The sequence below is a fragment of the Neltuma alba genome, unplaced genomic scaffold, assembly GCF_004799145.2.
Source record: "Neltuma alba isolate B1F8T4 unplaced genomic scaffold, ASM479914v2 tig00000298_pilon, whole genome shotgun sequence".
NCBI classification, from domain to species: Eukaryota; Viridiplantae; Streptophyta; class Magnoliopsida; order Fabales; family Fabaceae; genus Neltuma; species Neltuma alba.
The window spans coordinates 156,253-165,690 of NW_021631995.1; the positions used below are offsets into that span (position 1 = coordinate 156,253).

Consider the following 9,438-nt stretch of genomic DNA (forward strand, 5'->3'; position numbering starts at 1 on the left):
TATTGCAAAGCCAATGGTGAAGAAGGTGGCAGCAAAGAAGGCCATAACGAGCGCATCATCTGATCCTGTACTCTGGCCTCTTCCTGGTGATGTTGCGCTTACGTATTCCAGTTTGGAGGTTCTTTATTCCATGGTGCCAAACATGGATAAGCCTGTGACTTTCAAGATGCCGTTGGGGGTTGTGGGTTCAGATATAACATACGACTTCACCATTGACAAGAGGGACCTCGTTCAGTTGCTCAACTTTGAGGAGCTTGATATAGCCTTCATGCAGCTCGCTATTTTGTAAGTTATAATATCATTTTCTTATTACATATTATACTTCATGCATGTCCTAATATTTTTTACTTGAACAACAGGCACTTTAATCAAATCTGTCGAAACGAAGGACTTGAAGGAACATATGGCTTTATGTGTCCTCAAAGGGTGCAGAAAGAATTTAATACTGTGGAAGCAAGGTCAATCTACATTATGACCACAATGACTCAGACCAGAAAGCTAATATATTTTGCACCTTACGTGGAAGGGTAAGTGTATTATTGTATTTGAGATATACAAGTTGTATGTGTCGGGTTATAATTAACATGGTTTGCCTTTTGCAGTTATCATTAGACTCTAATTGCTTGTGCCCCTTTTGACAACAAAGTTTACTGGTTCGATTCACTCTGTGGAAGTCCATCCGAAGAAACCAAAGATGTCATCGACACGTTAGTTTTTATTTATATATTTATTACTTGTGAAGTTTATACAAGCATGCCCTAATATCATTTTCTCTTATAATGTTGATAGGGCTTTTCATACTTTTAATGTTGTGGCGATTAAACAAAATAGACAAACACCAATATGGATTCTTCCAAAGGTATATGTTGTTTTGAACTAACTTTTAAAATTTTTGGATGAATTAAAGTTAATGTTTATAATCAATAATGTCTAATATTCAATTTTATATCTTATTCTTTTAGTACCGTTGTCAACAAGGACATGTTGAGTGTGGATATTATGTCATCCGCTACATGAATGACATAATTGAGATAGGAACGACTGAGAAATTAGACGAGGTAAAGATGAGTTACGTTGCATGACGTTCTTCAATTTATTTCACATTTTTGACTAAGTTTACTATGTTATTTTTTATTAACAGATATTTCAAAATACTGCGCCATATCTCATGGATGACATCAACTTGATGAGAGACATTTTGTCAACAACATTGGTAGAAAAAATTGAAATTTAGCTTTCAAATAGATAGGTTATTTCTCAAAAAATTCATTGTTAGATGTTTTCTCTCGGTTCCCTCTTATATGTACATGTTCATGATTTCCATTGTACAGAGAAGTAGTTACTTCTATTTCAGAATTGTTGGACCTAGCCAATACGTGTTCCTTGGTCTTAATTAACCACTTAGTTCTATTATATTGGTCGGTTTCCCTATTTTCAAATTGTGTAAAAGAAATTTCAATGCTGTATATATATTAACTAGCTAATTGATCTTGTTCTGCGTGATTTGCACTGCCTACATTTATTTGGAACTGTAAACTGCAGGGTGGTAAAAATGAAAATCAAGCAGAATTTTAAAAAAAAAATATGTATTTTTAACGGCGGTTATATATATAACCGCCGTTAAAAGTATATCCCACGTCGGTTTATAAAAAATCCGTCGTTGAAATTCAAATGTAAAACCGCCGTGGAAAATGGAGTTTCCACGGCGGTTAAATAAAAAACCGCCGTGGAAAATAAACTTTCACGGCGGTTCGAAACCGCCGTGTTTTCTTTACCTTTCAACGTCTCCTTCAAAACCGTCGTGAAAAGCCACTTTTAACCGCCGTGAAAAGCTTTTTTTCTGGTAACGGACTATGATTGCAATTAAAGAAAATCATTAAAAAATCTTTAACATGAATAATTGCTTGTTACATGGGATTAGACAAACCCATGGAAGTAGGATTGGGGAGTACCACTTTCCCCATGATATTCCTCAACCCCAAATACATAGGTTTGTCTAATCTTCTATAATAAGCAATCTCTCATGCTAAACACTATTTTCTCAATTTCAATCTTAATCCAGATCTCTCATTTTTAATGTTTCGTACCAACTGATAGCTAAGGTAATCCCCCTAAGTGCTATTCTACCTTTTGCTTCCTCTATTACTGAAGTTTCTGCTGGTTTCAGGAAAGAGAGAAGTGGCCCTAGAGGGAGAGAACTTAGGATTAATGGAAAATCATAACCTAAGCTTGGATTAGGAGTTTTATGCGAGAGGTAATGAGGTTGCGTGTGGATTAACGCCGCTGCTTGTGAAGTTTGGCTCAGGAATAAAAATGATTTTTTTTTTTTGGGCGGGGGGGTGTTTAGAAAATGTGGATTAATCGGCATTAGCATAATTATATATATCGGATAAGAGAAGGTGCGTCCGGATCACTCAACATCAGTTGATGGTGTGTTTGATAATGAAGGGTTGTTTGGTCATCTTTTCTCCATTTAATTTTTGAGAAAAAAGCATGGTATTGTTGAAGCTAATTTTTCATGCTTTTAATGTCCCGTGCTTCTCCTCCAGCTTGCTTTTCCATGTCCTTCAATTTCTGCCCTTAGATTTTTGTCCTCTCTAGTCTTTTCTCACATCTTGACAGATTTTCTGGCTTGTCCTCACCGCACGCTGCTTCTCCTTTTTAATATTTTTATTTTTATTTATTTCTTTTATAACTACTTTTTTTTATGTTCTCTAATTTAATATTAGGCTTTTAATTTTGGGCTTGTCAATTGCTGTTAACCTTTCAGCATACTTTTTAATAATATTTTTAATTTTAAATGTAAATTTTCAAAATTTATATTTAATTTTTATCTATTAACTACATCTAATTAATTGTTTTTTTTGTATTTATAATTTTTTCTAATAATACATTAATTCCTTTTTTTTTTTTTGCAATTTTTAATTTTAATTTGAATATTTTCTTAAAATTATCAAATTATATATGCTATATACTACCTTCGATCTTTAGTATAAGAGCTCATTTGACTTTTATTTTAGTTCTAATTTTAAGATCTCAATCCACTTTGTCTCTCATATTTATCTATTTTTTCAAAATAGTTCTTAAAATAATGATAGTTCTAGCCAATACACTTGATTAGCAAGAATATTTTAAAAAGAAAAACACCTATTTATTACAATTAACTAACTTAACTAGTTTTTTTTAATCTATTCAAATTAATCAACCAACTCTTATATTAAGTACCAAAGGTAGTATATTATTATAAAACCTATGTTTTTTCCATCATTTTACATCTAAATCTTCTTTTAAAATGCATTTCTAAACAATTTTATTTTGTCAAATTGACTTTTTTGCAAAAAGCAATTCAACCATAAATTACATTATATTAACTGGCTTCTACTCTAATTTAAGTTTGCAAATGTCAAATGGAATGAAAAACACTTTTGCTGCTGCTAATCCACACACACTCTATAGATTGGCCGTCAAAAGCTCAGAGATGGGAGATGCTCAAGTGTCCATAAACATGAATAAGAATATAACTGTGTGCGTCAAACGCTATGGCATGATGGAATTTAATTGTTGAAGCCGCGAAAAAAAATGCGTACCAGTTTGCTACTAACGCCATTGGGTATCAAATATATATTGACGATGGTCAAGATTATGCCTAGAAATTCCAAGAGGATGGTGTTAATCATGTCGAAGCTGGAAAATTTTGGAAGTGAACATTGAGTGCTGGCCGAGATCCTTAAGGGCTAAGATAGTCCTTAGAAATTATTATGTACTAAATAGTATTGGCATGAAGAATATCAACATATAACCTATTAAAGAGGCATTTTGGAATGTTAGACTCTGAGTTTATGAATTTCTTTTTCTCCCCTGTTTTGGACAGCATAGTTTTAATTAGAGGGAGTTAAAGTTTGGTGAATACAAATGCCTCAATGAACTTAAAAGAGAATAGTGTGTAGAAATGGAGCTTGAATTTATAAATTCTCTCCTTCTCCCCTGTTTCGGACAGCATTGTTTTAGCTAGAGGAAGTTGAATTTGACTCTGTTTGATGACTTTAATGAACTTATATGGGGAAATTGTTTGAGATCATGTTAAAAAAAAAATAATAAAAAGAAATAAAATAATTCAAGTTGGAATGTGATATACCTCAATTGGAATTTTTGTGAATTAAACCCTCTATGTCTCAGTCTAGTATTTGATGCCCTCCTAAGTTAAATAATGGTCCTAAGTGCTCAAAGCATATGTGGAGATATAAAATGATGGGTTACAAGCTAATTTGAAAGCTGAGAATTTGTCGAAAAACACATGTGATGCTAATCAAATTATTAGAGGATAATAGTGCTTGCAAGTTAATAGACACAAATCCTATTGAAATTGAATTCTTGGGGAAATTAGAAATGGAAAAAAGTAGCACCTGCTTAAAGTATTATAATGTGGAATGAATTTCTTGAATCATGGAATCATGTATAATTCAGGCCTATAGGTTTCTACATGTTATTTAGTAACAACGGGATTGGAATATATGAATTTGTATTTTCCCTGTTTTTGTGCAGCAGCTGATTGGGCAAGAAGGAGCTTAGCTAAGAGAAAAGTCAAGTTAAATATTGAAGTAACAAGGACAAAGTTGAAGAGTTAAACTAAGGGGTTAGGGCATGGAAATAAGAGGGAGATTGAACATGCTATTGAGGTATATTACATATGTAAATTAATTTGCCCTATACATATATAATTCATAGGTTTTGATTTGTGCCCAAGCCTATTGAGGAAACACAAAGAAAGGGGTCTAGAAAGAGGTGCAACCGAAGAGGAGGAAGCTGAAGATGTAGTGAAACTTATTTAGTTTGCGCTTAGTTGCTTACATGTTTATATGCTATGCATGCCGTAACTAGGCCTTTGAACATGTAATATCCTCACTTGAGTTTTTTTGTTGTGGCCAAGGGTATCTGCTTATAAGTTGTTCTTACAATATATATATATCTATATATTATATTGGGTAGATGTTTTACTGCTGAAATTTCCCTGGATATGACCCCCTTTCTTCGGTGTACCAACAGTAGGAGTCAATATCTCGAAAGGAAAGAAAAAGTTTGTGGAGGAAATTTCAAGATGATGGAAACTTCAAGGAAACCACCTGGTTGTTGTTATTTTAATTACCATTTACTGATTCGTGGCTGTTTATATATATATATATATTCACATGTGTGCGTGTGTGTGTTTGTTTAAGTTAGATTTATGTGATGGCATGTAATTAACCTCCATAAGCAGAAACAAGAATCAAGCAGAAATTTAGGTAAGTGCTATGTGAGAAGCATAGCTAAAATGCATAGAATGGGCGGTTGGTAGATGCGATTTTAGTTTGCGCTATGATTATGGAAACGCCATTTAATAGAGAAAATGAGCAAGTTAAACCCTGAAATTTTACCATAGCACACATATAGAGCTTTAAAGTGAGTCCTACTTCAAAATTTTTGGATGTGTAAATTAAAATATATAATTTTCCTAACATGAATCAGAAAACTGGGAAATTGCTGAATGAAATGAGACAAAGCTTAACCTAGGTCTTATTTTTTCTTGAAAGAGCTTTGCGAGACCTTAATTTAGAGCTTCAAATCGCAAATTTTGGTCTTATTTTTCCGTTAAAGAGCTTTTAAGACCTTAATTTAGAGCTTCAAACCACTAATTTTGAAGCAAAATTGAATTAGTTATTAATTTTTAAAGTTCTTCACAAAATTCCATTCTAATAAAAGAAATAAATCAAATAATATTCAAAGTTTTAAGCAAAGGTTTTGAATGTTTCACCTTCTATAGGGTACCTTTAGGTCACTAGCAGTTTGTAAATGGCTAAACAACTCTCATAAGTAAATCTACAATAAGATATGACAAAAACAGCTATAACTAAGATAATTCAACTAACGTCTAATCAAATGTACAAAAATAGAAATAATTTAACAAACGCCTAATCAAATGGACAAAACTAAAAATTTTAAACAACTCTTTTAAGTATTAAAATTACAGAGAAAAAAAATAAAATGACTGAGACACAAAATAACCTCAAGCAATTGGATCTTCAAGTATTTCTTCTTTTAACTTCATGCAAATTTTTAAGCCAATGAAGAATCTTTTAACTATTATTCATCCTTATGCATTCTAGTATATTAAAACCTGCGTTTGACCTAAATATGAAACATAATGGTCCAAATACCTCCTCCAAGTGTATCTTAGTGTTATATGCCCTCAATTTGTTGATTTGAGGTGCACATACATGTTGTAATCTCCTGAATATGCCTCTTCTATCTTTGGCTTTCCTCCACTTGAATGATAGAGTAATTATCTTGATGATTAAAATTGCCACATATGACTTAGTTGTCAAGTAGAATGCCACCTTCGTCACTAACTTGGATACTGACTTGGGTGCCACTTAGAATGTCAGAGAGGATGACATCATTTGATCTAAAAAAACTATTGGTATAATATAAAATTACATAAAGCTAAGTGGACATTCCAAAGTGAAGTCATTAAGGGCGACAATATATATTAGTGGGGCCCTGTTACATTAATTATATGTTGTTTCCATGTCATCTCCCAAAAAAGTGGGGTTCTTTTGCTTTTCAATTAAACCTCCACCATATATTCTAGATTCTTATATTAAATGGGAACACACTCAGACTTCATATTCATTAATTTGATGCCTTAGGATGTTCTAGTTCTAGTTATATTAGATATATATCATGCCCAAAAACTATTTCAAAGAGGCGTGTCAAAAGGCATTATGGAGGGAAGCTAGCATTAGTTTCAGCAAGTACTTGCATAATTTCTTATACCTAGTTATTGAAACAAGTTGCAATAGTTGTTACACGTATTTCTTGATCTTTGTAAAATTTATATTGCATAGAACACAACAATCTTGCATTTATATTTACATCATTAGTTAGGGTAGCACACATTACATTAGTTACTAAAATATATTTTTAGAGGCCTTCAGTTCAGGGCTTCTGAAGATGATTCACTATTTGCCTCATAGAGTTATAGGTGCCCATCACAGCAATGAATGGTCCGATCAGCAGAATCCCTATAATGATAATCAACTCAAAACCAAATCTTTGAGCTGCCTTATTGATTTTTAGGTAACACAAGGAAGGTAGCAATAGTGAGCCAGTGACACCCAAGAAAGCACCAGTAAAAGCCATGAGGTATCCAAAAAAAGGAATGAATAAAGCAACAAGTACTGTGCTTATCAAAATGCTTGTTCTAATGATTATGCAAATAGGCCTACTCCTCTTATGAAATGGCATTTTGCTCTCAATAGCATTGGCAATTGGAGTTATTATAATTGCATATTTAGTGATGGGATTAATTAATGTAGTATATATTGCTATTTTGGTGCTTATTTCTCTTGTTGGAAGATTTAAGGTCACTTGAGACTTCGAATATTCTCCAAATATCATGTATCCTGTGATGGCCATTAGTCCATAGGTTATGGTGCTTAAGATGAAGCAAACAAGCAGAACCTGCAATTGAACAAAATAAGTGATTCAATTCTATCTACAAATGTAAAAACAAAAATGAGAGTGTATAATTATTAAAGATGATAAGGGAATCTAGTTAAAATTTTCTGTTTTCCTTTTTTTTTTTTGTGATTAAAAATTTTCTGTTTTCTAATCTTATAAATTTTGTACATGTTTGTTACCTTGGGAAACTGCCTTGTCTCTTTCATGGAACTGCGTATGGTTGGAAATACAGCATGGCCACAATAGCAAAACGTAAAGAGGCTAATTGAAGTAGTCAATCCTCCCCAATTGACCTTTTTTCCTCTTTCATGAAATCCTATGCCATCAAAAGCTCCAATCCACATTACACAACCAACGAGAATAATTGAAGCCAGAACACCACCAGCAGAAACGTACGCCAAAACTCCTAAGCTTTTGAACCATGTGGTTGGTAGTATCACTAGGGCTGTGAGAAGAACAAAGCCTTGTTTCCCTACAATTCTTAGGCCACAAACTCTAAAGCTCATGGTTGGGAATAACTTCTCCAAGTTATCACCTTCCAATATAAGAAACCCTGTGGCCACTAGATAAAGCTCTAGGTACATGAAAATTGATATTATGGCTCTGCCTTTGTACCCAAAAGCCTCCTCTCCTATGTCAGGGTAGGATTTGATGAGAGGACGTCCATCCATACACCTGTGCAGAAGCATCCCTGTGTACCAACAGAGGATTGCAACGAGAAGTAGCAGAATTAAACTTAACCACCCTCCTTGAGATACTGCATAAGGCATTGAAAGTATCCCAATACCTAAAATTTCAATTCACCATTGTTAGGATCTCAAGAAATGCAGTTTTTGAACATCTTATAATTAAACATCTAAACTGTACAGGTTAATAAATGGATCAGATCAACAGAGGCAGTTCTAAATTTTTGACCTCTTCATTGGTGTCCACTCAGTATGCTTAGTGATCAATTATTCTGTGTGACTCTGTGTGTGTGTGTGTTTTGTGTCTTGGAATATCTAGTAATCCAAATTTTACAAAGTAACTATATTGTTTTTGGCAGCTCTGAACTTTGATGCCTGCAGTATTTCCTCATTAAAGAAGAATAGAACTTTTAAAATGCATAAAAACATGCATGCTAATTGAAAAACGAGCAATGGCGGAAAGAGAGAGAAAGAAAGAATAGTAGATGATTTTGTGGGCTAAAAGGTGACCGGATTTGAATGAGAACTTTGGTAAGGTGAAAGGATTTGCTGAAAGGATTATTTTGTTCTAAGAAAGACGAGGGACAAACATCAGCACAGAGAGATGGGGGGAGAGAGAGAGACCTGACAAGGCATTGAGTCCGTTGGAACAAGTCTTGAAAACGGATGTTCCTCTTCTAGGGAGCTCCGAATGTTGATCTTCAAGTCGGTTTTCTATCTCCATGTTGTGTTTTTCGGTAAGTAATTTCCCTTCTGCTCCCATTATATAGAGCTTGGTATGCTAATAATTCATACAGTTTTATTGGCTAAGAGAAAAGTTATCCTCACTAAAGATTCTCACGGACATATACCAGTCTTGTAACTTTTACATTTTGACTTGGCCTACAAACGAATTTATGATCAAACTACTACTCTCTTTAGTCATAAATATAGGATAAATATAAGACTTTAATTTATTTTGTCTTATAAATTTATAATTTTTCTAAATTATTCCTATCAATTGCATATAGTAAATGGCTTTACATCGTTGGCCAAAAAGAAAAAAAGGAAAATTAAATGGCTTTACATTAATTTTGTTTTTTTGGTTCTTATATGGCTTTACATTAATGGATGACTTCCAATGCAAATTATTAAATATGGTACAACTTCTATTCCTATTATGTGTTACTTGTAACTCATTCTCACACATTAAAGAATGCATTAAGTGGATGCAATTTTTCAAATCTGTTCTTATTAAAAATTTTCTTTCTCTACA

General features: G+C 33.3%; 1 protein-coding gene across 1 annotated transcript; it reads right to left on the reverse strand.

The window, feature by feature from the left end:
* Positions 1-6,814: 6,814 nt before the first annotated feature.
* Positions 6,815-8,946, reverse strand: LOC114716215 (amino acid transporter AVT1I-like). Its single transcript, XM_028901220.1, has 3 exons — positions 8,808-8,946; positions 7,677-8,284; positions 6,815-7,497 (listed from the first exon to the last, which is right to left on the reverse strand). Exons 1-3 carry the CDS (start codon positions 8,944-8,946, stop codon positions 6,973-6,975), a joined length of 1,272 nt encoding a protein of 423 aa, XP_028757053.1. The 3' UTR covers positions 6,815-6,972.
* Positions 8,947-9,438: the final 492 nt, after the last annotated feature.